Raw genomic sequence first — 20,603 nt, forward strand, 5'->3', positions numbered from 1 at the left:
TTACCCACATCTCCATCAAACGCTGACTTATATGGTAAACCTAATACTAAATAATACTTCTTCAGAGTAAAACGACTTCAGGATTCTCAGCTTCTCCTCTTTCCATGCATTCTAACAATATATAATGAGGACCCACTACAGACCGGTCCTTGACTTTGTCCCTGGAATATGAAGTGAAGTAAGAAATGGCGTCTGTTCGTAGAGAGCGTACCATGGAGCATCACTCAAGTTACTCTTCGAGTTACCACTTCATGTGTTTTCCAAAAACCAAAGACGTTTCAAAAGGAAAGAAAGCACTCGAAAACCTATAATTATGATTTCCAAGAATTTTTGACTACAGTTTAAGACATATCCTTCATTTTGAAAGAAAAATAAATAACTGGATTTTTACTGTTATTAAGGTGTGCTTTCTTTGTCAGGATTCCCATAATGAATGTGTTTGTTTATACTGTGTCTATACTATTTAGCGTTTTTTTTTTTGTTTTTGTTTTTTGTTTTTGTTTTTGTTTTTTGAGACGAAGTTTCGCTCTTGTCGCCCAGGCTGGAGTGCAATGGCGCGATCTCGGCTCAATGCAACCACTGCCTCCCGGGTTCAAGCGATTCTCCTGCCTCAGCCTCCAGCTTCCCGAGTAGCTGGGGTTACAGGTGCCCTCCACCATTCCTGGCTAATTTTTGTATTTTTAGTAGAGATGGGGTTTCACCCATAGTATTTTAGGAAATAGATCTTGGTTTACATTTCAAAGCCCCTAGTTTGAACTTTCTGTGTATGCAAATTAGCAGTACAGTAGGCACCCAAGGACTAATATTTGGATAGTAAAAACTGAATCTCAAACAAGTGTTTGTATTAATATAATATGAACTAAAATAATATAACTTGTTGGCAATCAAACTCTTTGGAACATCGATAATTACTTGAAATTGTCATACCATAATAAAAAGAGTCTGATAAATGCAAGGCTACTGAACAAACTGGTAGCCTAGTGTAGCTTGAATTTATTTCTATTTTCCTTTGAAATTTCAATCAGCCTTTAGTTTTGGATGAAAAGAAAATTTCTGACTAAATTACAAAAATTATTTTGGAAAATAAAATATTTATTTTGTATTTCAAAAATTTATTTTGGTAATTGAAGCATAAATGGGTCATCTGAATCCTTGTCTTGCTATTAAACTGCAATATAATGTCAGACAGAAAGCTAGATTTATCTGTCCCCCAATTTAATAGTGCTTTTATAGCTTACTCAACAAATTCTTCTCTTTACCTTATACCGTGGTGTCATAAAGACAATCCTTGGTTTTGCTTATAATTTCCCCACTCTAACAGAAATTTTGGATAAACAAATGAAAGTGCTTTGAAATCTTTAGAAGTACAACATAGAAAACAATTTCAAGTAAATTTTTCTTTGTCTATATTTGCAGACCCACAGTGCAGCATAAACCAGATTTCAAATATTAAAAGACATAAAAGAATAAGCTGCCTTAGATTATTGAACTTTGACCTCAGGGAGAAAATGATGAGCACATTTAGTCTGCTGAGACAGGAGAGGAAAGCAAAAGAGAAAGAGAGGAAAGGCGAGAAAAAAGGAAATCCCTGTATCTGCCAGTATTTTAGGCATTTTCTAGATCTCGAGGAAAAATTAACTGTACTATTTGTATTTACATAGAACTTTTTCCTCAAGCACTGCCACAAACATTTCTTTTAACCCACAATAACCTGGAAAGTAGATTGGTCTAATATTACTTTCCATAGATAAGGAAACAATAATTATGAAGACAAGTGGTTTCCTCAGAGAGCTAGAGTTATTTCATAGCTAAGATAGCAAAATAGTCCAGATTTCTTGATTTTTAGACTCCCCAGGCAATTCTGCCTCATGCAAATACAAGTGACGATTTTAATAGATGAGAGAGAATAGCGAGAATAGAGAGACAAAGTGATAGTGAATTTTTAGTACCTAAGTCACCGATCAAGAAGAATGATGTGGATAATAACAGCCATTTGTAATTGATATTTTATAATTACTCAACAAATATTGGTATGTTTTATATTCCTTGACTTTTGAATTGAAGCCACATGAGACATCTGGAACTGTAAAGTTTTCTTATTCCACTCTTTGACTGATTTGACATTAAAAAAATCTTTTATTCTAAATTGAGAATGGATATCTTTGAGAATAATGAAACGCAGTAACTGGGTCAGAATTTGCTGTTTGTTTGTCCTTGGCCATAGGGGAGCTAAATAAGTAGGAGAGCTTCAACAATCCTTTCTTGGTAGATGAACCTGAGTGTGCTGGTAGGACCTTAAACCTCGAATCATTTCGTCTTCTGCTCTTTGGGTCATTACAAGGCTTATTTTTTTGATAATGTTAAAAAATGGTTATTTGGATGATGGTTGAAAGAATCACAAAGGAACCCTGTTCAGTGTTCATTATCCTATGTTGAATGGATTTTTGGCAGAAAATGTAAATGAGTCATAGCAGTCATGCTTGTAGAAGTAAGCCTTGAGTCCTACCAGCTGAGCTGTCAGAATGCTTGAAGGAAATCTCCATTGAGGACTAGTTTTCTCTGCCAAACAGTAACATGAAGTTCAGAACACAGTCGGCTTCAATATTATCATGTATAGAAGTTTGTCTGTATGAATTTTCATATGAAGGCACTTTTTTCTGCTACTGGTAATGTTTTCTTCTTTTATTTCTTTGAAATAAGAATTAGGAGGTCTTATTGCAAACTGGATTTTGAAAATTATATATGTGTTTTGTGTGTGGTCTGTATATTTCAACTCAAATCTGCCCTTTTTTCAGGTTAAGTTGATTTTTTTTTGGCTTATGGACATGTAAAATTAGATAAGACAGAACTTGGATCTAACCTTAGGACAACTGTGCTGTTCTCAGCAATTATATTAATAGAGATATTTTTATATGTACTATTTGTTTTGACATGCTCAGAGAGACCTTTAAAAATGGTATTTTATTCTTTTGTTATAACATCCATATGAGATAAGTAGAAGAGGAATTAGAATAAAGTATAAGAATTATAGCTAAACTGTGATAATTTTTACAGGCAGAGGTTAGGTGCTTTGTATTCTCTGAATGTATACAACTATTATCTGTGGCAGGTGCTTTATAACTAGAATTGTGAGTTATTAAGAAATTATTCTGAAAGATCAGTGTAGGTGCAAATATTCAGGCATTGAAGAAATGTGATAAGGACAAGAAACACAGTGCTGTTGTTAATACCTAGATTTGGTTTGTTTGTTTGTAGGACCTTTTTCTCAATGAGGAACAGCATGTAGGACACTGTGCAGTTAGGGACCTTGCCCATGATTCCACAGCTGCTAAGTGGTAGGATCAGGATTTGAGCTGAATATAAAGATGTTGTGGAGGAACAAGTGTAATATCCTGCCACCTGGAAGGCCTCCTTAAACTTACTGTATGCAGTAATCACATCTTGAGTGGTTAGATGCCAGAGCAGCATGTTAGGACTGTAATGGACATGTGATTCTTGTCCTCATGGAGCTTATGGTTTTCTGCATAGTTATTTCATAACAGGTGTCACTGTAACATCTGACATCAGAATCCATTTTCAACTTAGTTCAAAGAACTTTCCAGTGATTGACATAATTTAGCATGTCTTATGGAGGATGTTTTTAATATGAAGTAACCTGAAAACAGCTTCCAGGTTATCCAACTATTTACTTGGTTCTGCTTTATAGTTGCTGTCCTCCAATCTTGTCAGTTATTCCAGTCACAGGTTGAAGAGTGTTAGTTGATTGTGTGTATGAAAATTGACCAGAATTGGTCTTGGAGGGTTTATGCTTTAAGTGGGAATTAGAGGATCAATTAGTTAAATATGCCCAGAGGTTTATAACATTTACATGCCATATGTGCATCCAGAGAGTGCTCCTGGATGTATAGTTTGTTTGTGAAATGCCAAAGCAAACATTTCATTACCATAGGTGCTTAGCAACTAATCATGTTGAGGTTTGTTCCCAAATTACAGTGTTGTAATTAGGCTAGGGCTATTGAAAATCAAAGGCAGTCTGTAAAAAGTTCTTTTGTGTGTGTTTAATATTTTCTTCTTTGGTAAATTTCCAGTAATTAACATTTTCAACTCATTTTTTTCTATTTGCTTTGATTTCACTCTGTGACATTGTTAGGAAAATTAATTAATGTAGAGAAATGTAAAAATGGTGGCCACTGAGCTAGTTTTCTATATGAATTATGTGAAGGAATTTTATGGATGTTTATTCAGACCATGACAGACTAAATATGAATTTTGGTGACCCATTTTTAAGTAGGGCTTTCATATTTTTCAAGAAATCCCTCTCTCAATTAATATTGTTTGAGTCTTCTTCAAAATCTTGATAATAGAAAGGGTTTATAAGATACTTATATAAGCATGTATGTATATGTACACACATATATATCATGTTTATCTTTAGGAAGGTGCAATTTCAAGATTACATTGTAAGTGACAGCATCTGAAAGTGTCAAAGAGCAAAGAAAAAAATTAAAAATAGAAATGTATCTTTACCAAATATGGAAATTCTTGTATATATGTAATATTATCATTCTTTAATATGTGTTTTATATTGAGGATGATGATAAAGTAAGTACTAGTAGGGAAAATGAGAACGTTTAGAATATGTATTTAATAACTGCTTTAGTATTAAATATGATAATTATAAATGTGGTTTATAATAATAGGCTTAAATTTTACATACCAAGTGGCATACATGAACATACATACTTAATTATAGCTATTTTTACTAAGAAAAATAATGTAGAAACATGCATGCTTTCAAATGTTTCTACTTTAAGAATTAATATTCTTTGATAAGCAATTGTCATTGATAGAAGATGGCTAGGGGGCTGTTAGTGGCTATAAGGAAATAATTAGATTGTTTGTGTTTAATTCTTATTGAGGAAATATTTCATTGACTTCCAAGACATTGTTGTCATGTAGAAAGAGACTATTGTCCTGTAGAGAGATACATAGTATTTTTGTTTCATAAATGAAGTAAAGGAGGTAAATAAACCTGAGTAAATGTCTGAACCAAGTCCCACCAGTCTTAGCTATTACAACATTGTAATTGCTATGTTGCATTTTTTTTTCCAAAGCAGAGACAAAAAACACTGAATTATTGAACACTGTGATAAACAATGCAGTTAGCAGGAAGTTAGGAATATGACACAACCTATCAAGAAGAAATAACCACAACAGGCAGATCTTATGTTAATCTTTACTTTTGAGTAAGACTATAGTAAGGTATTTCTTTATAAATATTTGCATCATACATATGTAACCATCCTGTAGATGATTAATAAATAAAATGAAAGTTTTCTACTTAGTGGTTTGCCTAAGGATGTTATGATAGTTCTAACATTGTTGTCTTGCTCTCTTAGGGATTAACAGGACCTGATGGATCCCCTGGCTCTGTTGGGCCAAAGGGACAAAAAGTAAGTTAGCCATCTGGCATTAATTGCTGGTACGAAAATGCTGAAGTATAATTTTATTGTACTGTATGCAAGCCAACTAACATTAAGTTATGAAGCATCTAAAATGCACTTGTTCAACTAAAATTGTGTTTAAAAACACCACGATGTGGAATACTATGCGGCCATAAAAAGGAATGAGATCATGTCCTTTGCAGGGACATGGATGGAGCTGGAAGCCATTATTTTCAGCAAACTAACGCAGGAACAGAAAATCAAATACTGCATGTTCTCACTTATAAGTGGGAGCTGAATAAAAAGAACACATGGACACACGGAGGGGAACAACACACACAGGGGCCTGTCAGAAAATAGGGGGTGGGAGGAGGGAGAGCATCAGGAAGAATAGCTAATGGATGCCGGGCTTAATACCTGGGTGATGGGATGATCTGTGCAGCAAACTGCCATGGAACATGTTTACCTATGTAACAAACCTGCACATCCTGCACATGTACCCTTGAACTTAAAAGTTGGAAATTAAAAAAAAAAACATAATGAGGTGTTTTAATGCTTTCAATATTTATGCAGTTTTCACATTTGCATATTCATGCTATGAAAGGCCAGTACAATGAAAATATTATTATTTTTAGGGAGAACCTGGTGTGCCTGGATCGCGTGGATTTCCAGTAAGTAAATGTAAAGCTACAGAATTGAAAATTTCCTATCTTTAGGTAAAATTCTGCCATTGTGAAATCTTTAGATGCAGTTTTCTGCATAATATACATGACAAATAAGTTGATGACATCTGGTATGGTAAGCATTCCTACTATGAGTGGAAAAGTTTTACAGAAGTTTGAATGTACAGTAGAAAATACATATTCTATTTGCAGGTGGTATTTCCCAGTAGACAATTCCCTCTTTACCTGCAATGATAGAAAACACTTCTTGCATAACAACAGCAAATCTAAGTATTCAATGTTTAGACCATGGTATCACACCACATTCTTCACAACTGGTTTTATCTCTAATGAAATATCAACTAATCAGATATTATCACTTGCCTGATTCCTTGGCTAGTCTTTTTCTAAATTTGAACAGTGTGGCAGGTGTGTGTTATTTGTATATATGAGGACCAGGTTTCTTAGGCTGCTTTTCCTATCTATTTTGCTCTTTGTTCCACTTTTACTCCTGTCATTAATCTGTATTTTTTCTTCTTTTTTCCTATTCGTGCTATTTTCTTTGCCATATTTTAGCATGTCAACTTTTCCATTATAAGCCTATTTTCAGAAGTGAACAGCTTGCTGGCCTTTCTCCCATATTTTTCAACTCAGCTGTTAATCTCAACATCTTATAGAGATGCCTTTTTTTTGTTTAGTGAAATTTGTTGAACATCTAGGTTTCTGATAATGAAATAACTTATTGATTACTTTGGTGTTTTCAAGCATAACACATTTCCTGAATGACCTATGTATTAAAGTGTTCAAACTGGAGTCATTTTTCCAGGAATGCCTTTTAAAATCCCACCGATTATTAAGACATACTGTCCATGTGAAGTTCTTGCTTGTTTTGCCTGTCCAGCTAATTAGAAATAATAATGTCATTATCAGTGCATTGATTCCATGGGATGCTTGGCATATGCATATTTTAGAAAAGCAAATCTGGAGTGAAAAGCTAACATGAATATCGTATCACAGACAGCTGTGAATAAAAGCCATTCTAGCCAATGTAGGAGAGAAAAGAATAATGAGAAATCCCAAGGGGGAAAAATTGAACTTGGAAATTAAAGAGGGAGAATAGAGATCTAGGTAGCTGATACTCAGCTTTAATTTCAACAAGCATATTATTAGGTTTTGTTATATGCGAGGCCCTGTGCTAGGAGTTGGGGCTAGGAAGATGAATAAGGTGTGGTTCAATCCTTGATTATGTAAAGTTTGGTGTTGCTAAAGAGATATAAATGTAAAGAAGAAAATAGAATGACTATCTTAAAAATCAAATATAACATATTAAATTAGCATCCCATTGTAGGTTATTCAGGAGTGACACCATTTTGTTTTCAATATCTACTGGATTCAGTGTCTGAAAATATAGCCCAAACTTTCGAAAGGGAGGTGTGTTTCTGATCCTTTTTTGTCTCTGCCTTTCTGTGCTGAATGTTTGTTTGGGGAACTTCTAAACATAATTTATTATAGATTGTAAAACAAGAATGCTTTTAATGTAGGTTTCCTATAAAACGCTACAAATGAATAAAATCTGTAAACTCTCCAGTTGTGATGCACCTCTGTGAGTTACGGTAAGTTCTCCTGAGGGCAAGCATGGAAGGCTTCTTTACTTTGATTTCCTCAAAAAAAAAAAGTTTAGAAAAATCCCAGTTAGCGTAGACATCAAAGGAGTGTTAGAAGAGCTGAAACAAACTTCTGCTTCCTTTAGAAGCAGAGCCGTGTTTGCTTTTCTTTATTCAGTGCTTTCTTTAGAATGAGCATCATTTTTAGTAATAGAGTTTATGGTTTATTTTAACTGAGTTATGTCTACATTCATATTTATACTAAGTATAAACCTCAAGCTGTAAACATTTTTATTGTACTCTTTTAGGGCCGTGGTATTCCTGGACCCCCTGTAAGTATCACTTCATCATTTATTTTTACACAGTCTATAAAAATGTCCTATTTCTCAAATCCCCACCTTATTCTCCTACTAACGGTCTACTCAGTGGTGTTTATAGTGTTCTACCTACAAGATCTTAGATGGCTACTAAGGATAACACCCTTATTCTGCTAAACAAAATATTTATTAATTTAGGAAATTTCTGCTTTATCTTAAGTAATTAAAGTTTGGTCAAATGAGTTATTGTGTCATTGGAAACCAAAGCTGATACAGAAATGTAATTCTATTATTTATCATATTTGATATCATGTATTATAGATTGTAAAAATATTCATAAATGACCATTTGCTTTGATTTGTTGACTTCAGGGTCCTCCTGGGACAGCAGGACTCCCTGGAGAGCTTGGCCGTGTAGGGCCTGCTGTGAGTACCACAGTGCACTTTGATAGACCTTTGCTGATTTAATTGAAGATGTTACTTGGGAAAGCAAATTACCCTAACTGTACATTTCCACTTGCAAACCAAAACATGGCAGATGAATTTCGTTCCAGTTTATAATATTGATATGAACCACGAATAATAATAATTTTTGCAGAGTGATCTTAACTTTTTCCTAAATTTTTCAGCTAAACTTTTCTTCCCAACTTCCAGATTGTCAAGTAAGAGAGTGTCATCCTCATTTTACAGACTCTCAGCCAGGACTGGAGTCTAGTGTCTTTTGTATTAGGCTCTCTGCACGAAATAAAAGTGAATAGCCTAAAATTATTACCATGTATATTTATGTTAGGATCATTAAGTTATAATTCAGCCAACAAAATTTAACTTTTAACATTAAAGAGCTGGACTTCATAAAAACGTCCCATATAAAATGCTTCATATTGATATTAAGTAAACATTTCAAAAACGTTGACATAGTGATGTTATGTGAAGGTGGGTAATTGTAAACTCACTGTGGGAAGGAGCCATGTATCGTATACCTTGTTTGTTCCTCTACATGTGCTTACTGTTTGCAAATTTATTTAGTGAACAAATGAATGAATATGAAATGATTATAAAGTTAAAATAATTGTGAGGTGCTTCCAACTCTTTATGGCAGAACATCAAGAAGGAAAATGTGCCAAGAGTAAACATTGGATGTTAAGAGTAATTGGAACCCATTTTCATCTGAACGGTTTACTTTGATGTAGCTTTCTTTGATTTTCTGACCCATTGCAAGAGGTGCAGTGACAGACCAAGTGATAGATTGTGGGTGAACAGCACTTGCAAGAGTCAGGCAGGCACTGCAGAGATTAACCTTCCATTTCACAGCTTCGGACTGAGTGCAAGCCTTCTTTTGCACTGGTTAGCAGGATGGCACTAGCAGTATAGGTTGCTCTGGGTCCCCTGTAAATCAACTAGAAAAATAAGTAGTGTTTCCAATTTGTTTTCAGAGTAGATAAAATGTTTGTCCTATAGAGAAGAATTGGCTTTGCTTTTTCCCCTAGCTTCTCTCTGACTTGTTTTATTACCTCGGTGAGACTGGGATGCCTTTATTACTCTCATTTTGTAGAACTAATTGGATTACGGGCCACCCATCGATTTTGGTGGCAGGTCTATGCATGGCTGAGCTCGGTGGGGGTTTCCAGTAATACCATTCTTATGCCTCACTGGTTTTATGTACTGTGTTTTGACACATGTATAACCACTCTGTCACAATTTTCAAATAACTTAGGGTGACCCTGGGAGAAGAGGACCACCTGGCCCCCCCGGCCCCCCAGGACCCAGTGTAAGTTATTTGCAGCTTGAATTTATCTTTGTGTCTGAGAGTTAGGGTTGAAAAAAATCTGAGAACCCAAAATGGAAGTTCCTATTAATTGAGTCATTGTCCCAAATTTCCAAAATGGCTATCAATTTTTTCATGCACCCAGGGCATGGTTCTTTTTAGGGCAAGAAGTAGAGGAATCACAATAATTTAAAAGGTGGTTTTTATAGGGCATATCTTACTCATTACTTTTGAAGTCTTTTGACAGTTGTTATGTCTCAAGTGCTCAAAACTTAGATACATAAATGAAGCATTTTCAAATGAACTAGTTTTTACAAAGGTTTTCACAGTAAGAAAAATTTAAAGAATATGAGTTTAAATAGAAGATAATTTATATTTTTATTTGTAATTCAGAGTTCCCCACATTTTCTATTTTGCCTGTTATTTCATTTCCCTTCAATGTCTTCCAAAATAATCTACTGCAATTCATGGCTCTCCAAAGAGAACATGCCCATGAGTCAGGATTTTAGAATATTAGCATATTATCTGCTCCTATTTGTTTCTTCTATTTTATTAAACAAATATATTTTATATTCTTGCCTGATGAGTGTTCTATTATTAGTATGTTTGAATTCATTATTTAATTGTATTCTGAACCTTAATATTTTATTTACTTTAGGGAACAATTGGCTTTCATGATGGCGATCCATTGGTAAGATGCTTTCCTTTGAACAAAATACAGTTTTAATTCAAAGTCCACATAGTCTGCAGATGACTTTTCTTTAAAAGATTTCCCTGAAATATTTTATGTGTCTGTGTTTTCCTTTCACTCAGATGGCAGAGCAGTCTGTAACACTAGTGGACTAGTGGCTTGCATCTACTCAGACTAATAATTTTTCATTATGGATGTATCTTTGTTCTTCTATAATCTTTTTACTTTATGACTAAGACATGCTTTTCACTAGAGCGTCCAGGTTTTAAAGAGATAGAATTCAAATAACTTCCTCTAGGATTCGTTTTACTCATAAATTAACAGTCCAGTGATGGTGGTAACGTGCACTAAATGCAATGTTGGCCCATCTGATTGGAGACATGAACCTCAGGATGGGGCTAGTCCAGTGGAATGGGAAGGGGAAATAAATCCTGTCATGGTACAATAGGTTATCTGTAAACATATTTTCTTTAATAAATTAGATTTGAAATAAATATTGCAAAATATTAACTTTAATTAAATCTGGATGGTACATTCATGGGGGAGGGTATTATATTCTCTACACTTTTCTGTTAGCTAGAAATATTTCTGGCTTTAAATGTGAAATAATAATAATAAAAAGGAAGGGGGTATTTAGAATTATTCAATGAATATTATTGCAATGGAGTTCTGTAACTGGAATCCCTTAAAAAAAGATTGTCACAAAGTGGGAGCCCTAGTTTATGCACTCTGTCTGTCTGTCTTTCACTTTGTTCCCTCTCTCCCTGGCAGTGTCCCAATGCCTGTCCACCAGGTCGCTCAGGATATCCAGGCCTACCAGGCATGAGGGTAAGAAAATAACTTCCAGTATTTTAAGAATATTATCCACAGATAAAATGGAGCCTTTACTTTAAGCATTAGCCTTCCTGGTGCAGAGACCCCACTTGGATGGATCAGGCAAGTAGTGCTTATTTAGTCCTAGCAATTCCAGCTGCCCTTGACATGTATTCCTACCAAGACATGGATGTTTAATCATAGGATGGCTTTCTAGTTCAGGGAAGAAATACCAATAAAATACATTGGATTGAGAGACTTTAGAACACCAAATTAAGATTCCGAAGTTTGCTTCCTGGCTGAGTGTAGTGGTTCATGCCTGTAATCCTAGAACTTTGGGTGGCCAAGGTGGGAGGATTGCTTAAACCCAGGAGTTTGAGACCAGCCTGGACAACAGAGGGAGACTCCTGTCTCTACAAAAAATAAAAAATTAGCTAGGCATGGTGGCGTGCACTTGTAGTCCTAGCTACTCGGGAGGCTGAGGTGGGAGGATCACTTGAGCTCGAGAAGTCAAGTTTGCAATGAGCTATGATTGTGCCACTGCAGTCCAGCCTGGGTGGTGGAGCGAGGCTTTGTCTCAAAAAAAAAAAAAAAAAAAAAAAACTGCTTCTTATTAAGGGAGATAGTGAGTGGTGGGGGCAGTTGGAGTGGGTTGTGTACATAATGTATTTGAAAACTTTTAGTTAAAAAAATTTTGAAGAACTGTGCAAAATAGTCAGGAAAAGAGACTTCCCCAAAGTATTTTTCTCTGTCTGCCACCATAATTACTTGAAAATTTTCCATACAAACAAAAAATAAATACTAAATTCTGGGGATAAATAGCTTTCTCTCTCTCTAGTCTCTGAGTCTAAAGTGATTTTGAGACATTCCAGACCAGTGGAGCTCTGCTGTGATCTGAAAGGCACTGATTTTCCATTAGGGTTTTTCTAAGGGTAGTTTTGGTGGGTTCCCTCAACTGCAGAAGATTCAGCCTGGACTGGCGTCCTACTTTTCAAAAAGATTTCGTTGAGGAGTGAACATTCCGACAGTTTTCATTTTGAAACGCTTGTCTCACAGTTTTGTCTCCTGTTACAAAGCACACACATGCTTAGGACAGGTGGCCTGACAAGAAAAGATAGGGATCTTCTTTTCATGCAATGCGGCTTTCACCCACTGCCCTTTATTGCTTTCCCTTTGCACTTAAAAATTGTACACAGTAGGCGGGGCGTGGTGGCTCACGCCTGTAATCCCAGCACTTTGGGAGGCCGAGGTGGGCAGATTACCTGTGGTTGGGAGTTCAAGACCAGCCTGACCAACATGGAGAGACCCTGTCTCTAGTAAAAATACAAAATTAGCTGGGCATAGTGGCACACGCCTGTAATTCCAGCTACTCGGGAGGCTGAGACAAGAGAATTGCTTGAACCCAGGAGGTGGAGGTTGCGGTGTGCAGAGGTCGTGCCATTGCACTCCAGCCTGAGCAACAAGAGTGAAGCTCCATCTCAAAAAAAAAAAGAAAAGAAAAAAGAAAACCAACCAAACAACAACAACAAAAAATGTACAGAGAAAGAGGCAGAAAGTTGTGCATCCGAGAAAGTCCCCTTACACCAGCCCTTCCTCCACCACCAGGAAGGAGGTGGGAATGGAGGAGGCCGAAGGGTTTTCAGAGCAGCCTTCAGAGGGCAGGCGATAGCCAGCTGAGCTTGGTCAAGGCTGTCACTTCTGAAAGGTTAAGTTACCGGAACTAGAGAAGACTTAATGCTCCTAACCCGTGTGAGGAAGTTGGAAAAATAGGGAATGGGGATCTAGGAAATAGCAGGCAAGTATCAATGAATCACATTGCTGAACTAGGTAATGAAGTGTGTTATTCTAGAGCAGTGTTTTTCTATTAAGTAAAACTGATATTAATTATATATGGCAGTCAAGGTGCTGTTAAGGTCATTTAAGGCACTAATTTTCTTTGTGACATAATCCATTTCTTAGTAATACATTGGCACTGATTTAGGGAAGCAGGATCACTTTATGAGCCTTCTGATCACTTTCTGTACCAAACTCAGGACAATTATTTATTTTGCATTTGTTAGGGTCATAAAGGGGCTAAAGGAGAAATTGGTGAACCAGGAAGACAAGGACACAAGGTAAGGAAAATGGGTATTTAGTGGATAAATTGTGATTAGGAGTTATTGGTCACTTTCTTTATAAGAAATTAGGAATTATAGGAAATAATGAAGCACGATATTTTACCCTTCTTTTTCAAATAATAATTGATAAATTCTAAGCAGATGCATCAATATTTGACTAAATATCGTATTCTAAAGTTGTTCATTTACAAAAAAACACAAATAAGGCACCAGACATTTTCATTTTTTTCTGTCACTACCTTTTCTTTTCAAATCAATCACACTCAGCTTTTTTCCTTGATGCTATGATAGTCCAACATTATTGAGATAGTTGTTCCACTTCACCAGACAAAATTTTATGACATTTGTAAAATTTTGTGACAAGTGTTGCTGAGACTAGCAAACAGAGAAGTTGGTAATTGGCTTACAGCTTCTCATCTCAAGTTCTGAAACAATTTATCTATTTATTTCTGACCTCATTTCAATATAACCTAGATTCTGAGTAAGCTGGAGGTTAGTAATAACTTATGTTATTATCTGGATAGAAATAGAATCCACAGCACAATTTGCATTGCAGCTGGCATGGCCTGCAGAAAAACCAAGGCTGGGATTTAAAGCAAGGTAACCTATTTGCCCTTTTTTCATCCGCTAGTGTAAGTCATCTTTAAGTATCCAAGAATTTGACTTCCTGCATAGTAGGTTTTGTCTTGGTAAATTTGATAATATTTTACAAAGTCAAGTTGTTCTTATTAACGCAGGTCCTCTTGACTTTGTTGACTATGTCCTTCTACTCCTTTATTGGGTAGTGACAGAAGATTAGTCTTTTCTTTGGAAGTCAAAAACTCGAGAGACAATTTATCAGTCTTCAGGCATGAATACCCTTGAACTTCTTAGCTAAAAAACAGGCTGTTAAATAGCCTCAAATAATCAGGATAAATAGACCAATTTTCTGCACCCTATTACAGTTTGGACATTTATTTTAAAAGTCTTTTATTACATAGGCTGTGACAATTAAGGCATTTTATTTATCTGAAATATAACAACTGGGTTCCTAACATCAAATTGGAGAAAATAGGAAAAAAACCCGAGTGCTTTGGAAATTTCTCTGTATGATCATTCTTCCGTTGAATCTCAAAAATTGTCTTAAAAGTTTTGACAAATATAAAGTACCTGCTATGTGCTAGGGTTATTCTGAGCACTGGGGGCACAGAAGCCAAAAAAAAAAAAAAAAGTCTGAGCACAGGGGACTAAATTAAATATGTCATAGCCATATAATAATAGAGTATTAGTTAACTACAAAAAACAAGTGTGTACGAATATTAAATTACATCAAAAGATATTCATGAGGTATTCCATGCAGTAAGGCAGATGTAGTAGACTTCTGTTATTTTTGATGTTTGTATCCCTTTCTCCTTCTTTTCATGATGCTTTCCTTTGGGGAATTTTCACTCCCCCATACCACAGGATTTGGAGATGGAGCTGTTAATCCAGACACCTCTCCACTTTTCCCATGAAACTAGTCTTTTTAATATTTAAACAAGCTAATTATCCAGATTCTCAAATTTGGTTTGATGTTCAGTGGAAAACTTACACTTTTTTTTGGCATGTCAAGTATTTGGCCAAAATTTACTTTGAAAGTTGTTGAAAATTCCTTTAATTTATTTTACATTTTAGTGTCACTTAAAAGTGTAAGTGATATCTTTGAAAATCAATAGGATGGCCATAGCTCATTGCAGAATGAACCTTGAAAGGTGAGCAGATAGACTGAACTGAAACTGAAAACAGAATGGTAAGAGCTTGGAGGCCTGAAGTTTGGATTCAAATTCACAAATTTGCCTTGAATTTTACCCTACAAATTAGGTAATGAAGATCTTTAAAACTGTGTATGAATATAGGAATGAATAGTAAAATTTCAATAATTAAAATGTTGTGGTATTTGTAACATCATACAGCAGGTCAATACTCATGCAAAAATCATAGTGGAATGATAATAAATTGCTACTCTTAAATTTGTCATTTAACTTCATAATTATGGATTAGTTGTGTGGTTTTCGCCTGTAGGTGAAACAATTCAAGTATATTACTCCAAAGTTTATGGAGAATCTATGGAAAATACCCTGTACCTTGTTATGGAAAAATTGCAGTGGACATATCAAGCACTACTGTTTTGTATCTAGTTTTATATTTTTGTAGGGAAATAGAAGTAGCATTTAATTAGGCACACATGATGATTATCCTTGCCAAGAACTAGCTGATTCTCTGGCTTTCCCATTGGGACTGCCTCTTCTCACTGTCAGTCATAGATTCTAGTGAAATATAATCTGAATATAATTATGAGGCTAAAACCAATATGTATGACTCTCATAATTTGTTTAAAAAATCAAGATAAATGATTCAATATTGTCAATGTTTTAACTCTTGCCATATTAATGTATTAATTTAATGCAGTCCTAGTACAAAGCAAGTAGACTCTGTAAAGATCTGCCCAATGATTCTTAAGTTTATTTGGAAGAGTAAACATTTAGGAAATCTAAAAAATAAGAGTCACTATAAATGAAAAATAAAGATAAGGGAATTCTCTTTACCTGAGATTAAAATATATTATAGAATTTTAGTAATTAACATGTTGTGGCATTGGCGACATCATATAGTAGATCAGTAGAGCAGAATCAAGGTCTAGAGCCAATAACAATTTAGTGTATGTAAGGATGAATTTTGAAACCTGTGTGGAGAGAAGCTATTATTGGAAGAGTGGCCAGTTACTAAGAAAAAAGAAAGAAGATTTCTATGTTTTGTTTTACATCAAAACAAATTACTGATAATTAAAGATTTCTATGTAAGAAGAAATAGAGCAAAAATATAAATAAATGTATATTTTTAGAGTGGAAAAGGCTTTTCTATGAGTGACATCAAAGGTATAAACCATGAAAGAAATGGCTGATTTACATTAAAATATTGTATATGGTGCAAAAATTATAATAAGAAAAGCTAAAATAAAAATCACAATGAAAAAATATTGTAGCTTATGAAAGTTTTCATAGTATAATTACATTTTTCTGATAATACATCCCCCTCATTTGACACACACTTGGAACATAAATGAGTAACTTTACTCTCTGTCTTTCTCTTTATTTTTCTTGATATCTTTGTCTCTCTTCCTCCTTCCCCCACTTTAGAAAAACTTTGAAAGAATAACATCTAAATGTTACTGGTATTTATAGTTAAATGGTGGTATTTGGGTGACTTTTTATATGTATACTTCTCTGTATTTTCTGAATGTTCTACAATTAATTTGGACTACCCATATAAATAATTTAAGAAAGTAGATTAATTCAGGAGTCACCAAGTGAACTTAAAACATGATGAGTTAGACCAAGCCTATTTCTATGTTCATTTGCTAGAATAACATTTGGTGTGCTTTTCTTTTCTTTTTTCTTTTTTCTTTTTTTTTAGGGTGAAGAAGGTGACCAGGGAGAACTGGGAGAAGTTGGAGCTCAAGGACCTCCAGTAAAGTATTTTTTAAAAAATATTTAACTAGGATATGTAAATATTCTTTTTTTCATGACTGTTGGAATATTTTCTATTTAGCAGTTGGATGAATAGCATTACATAAACTTGGTGTCCTCTATTTTCCACCACGCCAGCATTGGGGGATAACTACTTTTTCTTTTTTTTTTTTTTTTTTTTTTTTTTTTATTATACTTTAGGGTTTTAGGGTACATGTGCACAATGTGCAGGTTTGTTACATATGTATCCATGTGCCATGTTGATTTCCTGCACCCATTAATTCGTCATTTAGCATTAGGTGTATCTCCTAATGCTGTCCCTCCCCCCTCCCCCCACCCCACAACAGTCCCCGGAGCGTGATGTTCCCCTTCCTGTGTCCGTGAGTTCTCATTGTTCAATTCCCACCTATGAGTGAGAACATGCGGTGTTTGGTTTTTTGTCCTTGCGATAGTTTACTGAGAATGATGTTTTCCAGTTTCATCCATGTCCCTACAAAGGACATGAACTCATCATTTTTTATGGCTGCATAGTATTCCATGGTGTATATGTGCCACATTTTCTTAATCCAGTCTATCGTTGTTGGACATTTGGGTTGGTTCCAACTCTTTGCTATTGTGAATAGTGCCGCAATAAACATACGTGTGCATGTGTCTTTATAGCAGCATGATTTATAGTCCTTTGGGTATATACCCAGTAATGGGATGGCTGGGTCAAATGGTATTTCTAGTTCTAGATCCCTGAGATAACTACTTTTTCACAATAGGAGAGGGTCTTCATTATATATTCTAGCACTTTTTTAACAGAAAAATTCTATCTATAATTACATACATTCATTTACCAGATTTCAGGGCCAGGCAATTGAAATGCAAATACTAAGCACAAAAGGATTATACATATCTTTTATGTTCTGTCGTATTATCACATGATATAATGAGAAAATTTTGTGTATTCTAAATATGCGGTAGGTATATCATTTATTGGATTAATGTAGCTTATTCCAGTATGTAATCACTATAATGAATTAAAACATTCTTAATTGCTCATATTATGTCTTTTAATAAAAAATTGTCCCCTTGTGCTTTAGCAGATTTCTGCAATAATATTCACAGTAAGGTGATTTGGGGCATCATCAAACTTCAATTTCAAATGTTGTTAAATCAGAATTTGCCTTACTTTTGTATTACATTAAAATGGAGTTTTTACACTTTTTTTCTTGTTAAAATGAGTAATGACAATTTTGGAAATAATAATTGAAGAATGTTAATTAAACATTGCAGCTAGCCGGGTTATAGACTATATAGAAGATGAGCTCAGGTACTATTCTTACAAACTGATGAATTGAAGACAAACACAGGAACACCCTTCACCTGCTCCACTCTTCTCCACAGGACTGGCTGTTGAAAAAGGGTTCAGGGAGCTGCGCAGATTAATGTTTAAGGGAATTTAAAGTGTAAGGGAAATTAAGCTAAAGGAAGTAAGTCAGAGGATCTGGAAGAAATGGTCTCTGCTTTTAAGCCACATGAGAACTTTCAGGGAATCTGTGGTGTCCAGGGTGTTTGTTTCAGAAGTTTACCCTCCCCTGAGTGTTTGCCATATAAGACATTAGGAGCTGGACTCTTTCACAGGTGGGAGATAGGGATACATGGTGTAAGAGACATATGCTTTTTTTTTTTTTTGGATCTGATGAAAATTTGGTAGGGATTTAAAGTTTTTTTTTTTTTAATTTTATAAAAGCCATTCCCAAAGATTCTCAAAACAGGATTTTGCAAACAACATTCTAAAACAGTGTTTTCAGGGATTAAGGATCTATGTTGGGTACTGTGTGGCTCAAGTGGTCCACTGGGAGATACCCGTTAGTGCTTGATTACCTTCTGCTATTTGGGAATAGGTATGCCAAATTTAAAAAGCATGTACTTCTTAAATGTACATGCACAAATATAAAGTAATGCACAACTTTAAAAAATATGCTTCTTGGAATATTTAGAAAAAGCTCTGTTCTTCAAAGTAGACACCTCAAGAGAAAATATGCGGTATTCTCATGTCATTGCTATTGACCCAAATATTTCTTTTTGTAGAAATAACTTTAGAGTCAGTAAATGAGCTATACAAGAAATAGCAGCTTTCATGTGATAGGGCCACATCTCACTAAGTAAATAATATCCTATCATTTAGGATATTCTAAATGGATATCCTAAACTGGATCATCCTGTGTATTTGAATTGGAGGTCATTCCTGACTGATCTACGTAGAATTTGTGACTGGTCTGAATGAAGAGTTGGTCATGGACTTGATCCATTTTCTCTAAGTGAGACGAAGAGGGAAATGCTGGCCTAGAGCTCCTTTATCTTAAGCCAATGGGGACGGTTAGCAGGTTGTCCAGAAGCAGCTACCCCCACTTTCCTAATGGAGCATCCACCCTCCTCTGCTTCCAAGGGTATTCCCAGGCTCACTCCTTCCAGGATCCATTTCTGGATCCTTCCTAGTATGGGGCCAGAGAGTCCAGAATGGTAACATTTCAGTATTGAAAGAGATCCTAGAAATCACACCCAGCCCCTCGTTTTTAGGATTATCCACTCTTATGACTAAGATGGGCTCCGATTGCCCCAAGTTGGAATTCAGAATGCCTTTCGTCATAAGAATGGTATAATGAATAGTGACTACAAGGGGTTGATGGAGGCTCCAGTTCCTTTCTAGGTTATAGGCTTTCATGGGCTAGCCTGGGAACCTACTGCTTTTGATGGTGTCCATTGGTGGGAAAAAAATTATTTCAAGGTTTAAAATCATGTTACATGTAACCAGGTTACATGCCACGAAGGAAATGGGAATGATAGTGTAAGTTCTACATACGAGTTAAAAGGTAAGTCAAACATATTATCACAATTTCTCTTATGCTGGTATTTACTTTTTTGTCATAAGCGATTGTGTCAACTCCAGTTTTGTGTAAGACTTCATAATTTTATAAAAAGGTTTACCATCAGAAGAATTCTCCTTGGACTTTCTAAACTAGAAATGTTTGTCTATATATATATAGTCACTATGCTTAGTATTACGTTTGGTTATGATAATATCCATTGTCTAGATCAGCTTTTGTGATGAGATTTTAAACAATCTTTGCTTCAACTAAAATAATCCACTTCTGTTTTTTACATTTCCAGGGAGCCCAGGGTTTGAGAGGCATCACCGGCATAGTTGGGGACAAAGGGGAAAAAGTAAGATGGTGATGACAATAATATAATATCAAAATGTGTTAAATATTTAAAATTTTGGCTATTTAAACATAACTTTTTATCTTCAACAACTTTCTTTTTTTTTTTTGAGATGGAGTTTCACTCTTGTTGTCCAGGTTGGAGTGCAATGGCGCGATCTTGGCTCACTGCAACCTCTGCCTCCCGGGTTCAAGCAATTCTCCTGTCTCAGCCTCAAGAGTAGAGCAGCTGGGATTACAGGCACTTGCCACCATGCCCGGCTAATTTTTGTATTTTTTAGTAGAGACAGGGTTTCACCATGTTGGCCAGGCTGGTTCTGAACTCCTGACCTCAGGTAATCCACCTGGCTCGGCCTCCCAAAGTGCTGGGATTACACGTGTGAGCCACCGTGCCCGGCCTGACAACGTGACATTTTATGATGCTTTGTAGATGTGTGATTAGGTTTTCACAATTCTTTTGTAAGCACAGATAATAGGAATGAGCAGTATGCATGATATTT

At 35.4% G+C, this 20,603-nt stretch overlaps 1 protein-coding gene across 7 annotated transcripts in view; it reads left to right on the top strand.

Moving 5' to 3' along the window:
- Positions 1-20,603, top strand: part of COL9A1 (collagen type IX alpha 1 chain) — a 196,057-nt gene that overhangs the window by 131,125 nt on the left and 44,329 nt on the right. For all 7 annotated transcript variants that reach the window (XM_063630526.1, XM_063630528.1, XM_055257152.2 and 4 more), the window contains 10 exons: positions 5,400-5,453; positions 6,080-6,115; positions 8,019-8,042; positions 8,399-8,452; positions 9,741-9,794; positions 10,450-10,482; positions 11,254-11,310; positions 13,356-13,409; positions 16,845-16,898; positions 20,054-20,107. In XM_063630526.1, the coding sequence (XP_063486596.1) occupies positions 5,400-5,453; positions 6,080-6,115; positions 8,019-8,042; positions 8,399-8,452; positions 9,741-9,794; positions 10,450-10,482; positions 11,254-11,310; positions 13,356-13,409; positions 16,845-16,898; positions 20,054-20,107 (474 nt within the window). The remainder of the gene's footprint in view (positions 1-5,399; positions 5,454-6,079; positions 6,116-8,018; positions 8,043-8,398; positions 8,453-9,740; positions 9,795-10,449; positions 10,483-11,253; positions 11,311-13,355; positions 13,410-16,844; positions 16,899-20,053; positions 20,108-20,603) is intronic.

This window comes from Symphalangus syndactylus, chromosome 2 (assembly GCF_028878055.3).
Source record: "Symphalangus syndactylus isolate Jambi chromosome 2, NHGRI_mSymSyn1-v2.1_pri, whole genome shotgun sequence".
Taxonomy (NCBI): domain Eukaryota; kingdom Metazoa; phylum Chordata; class Mammalia; order Primates; family Hylobatidae; genus Symphalangus; species Symphalangus syndactylus.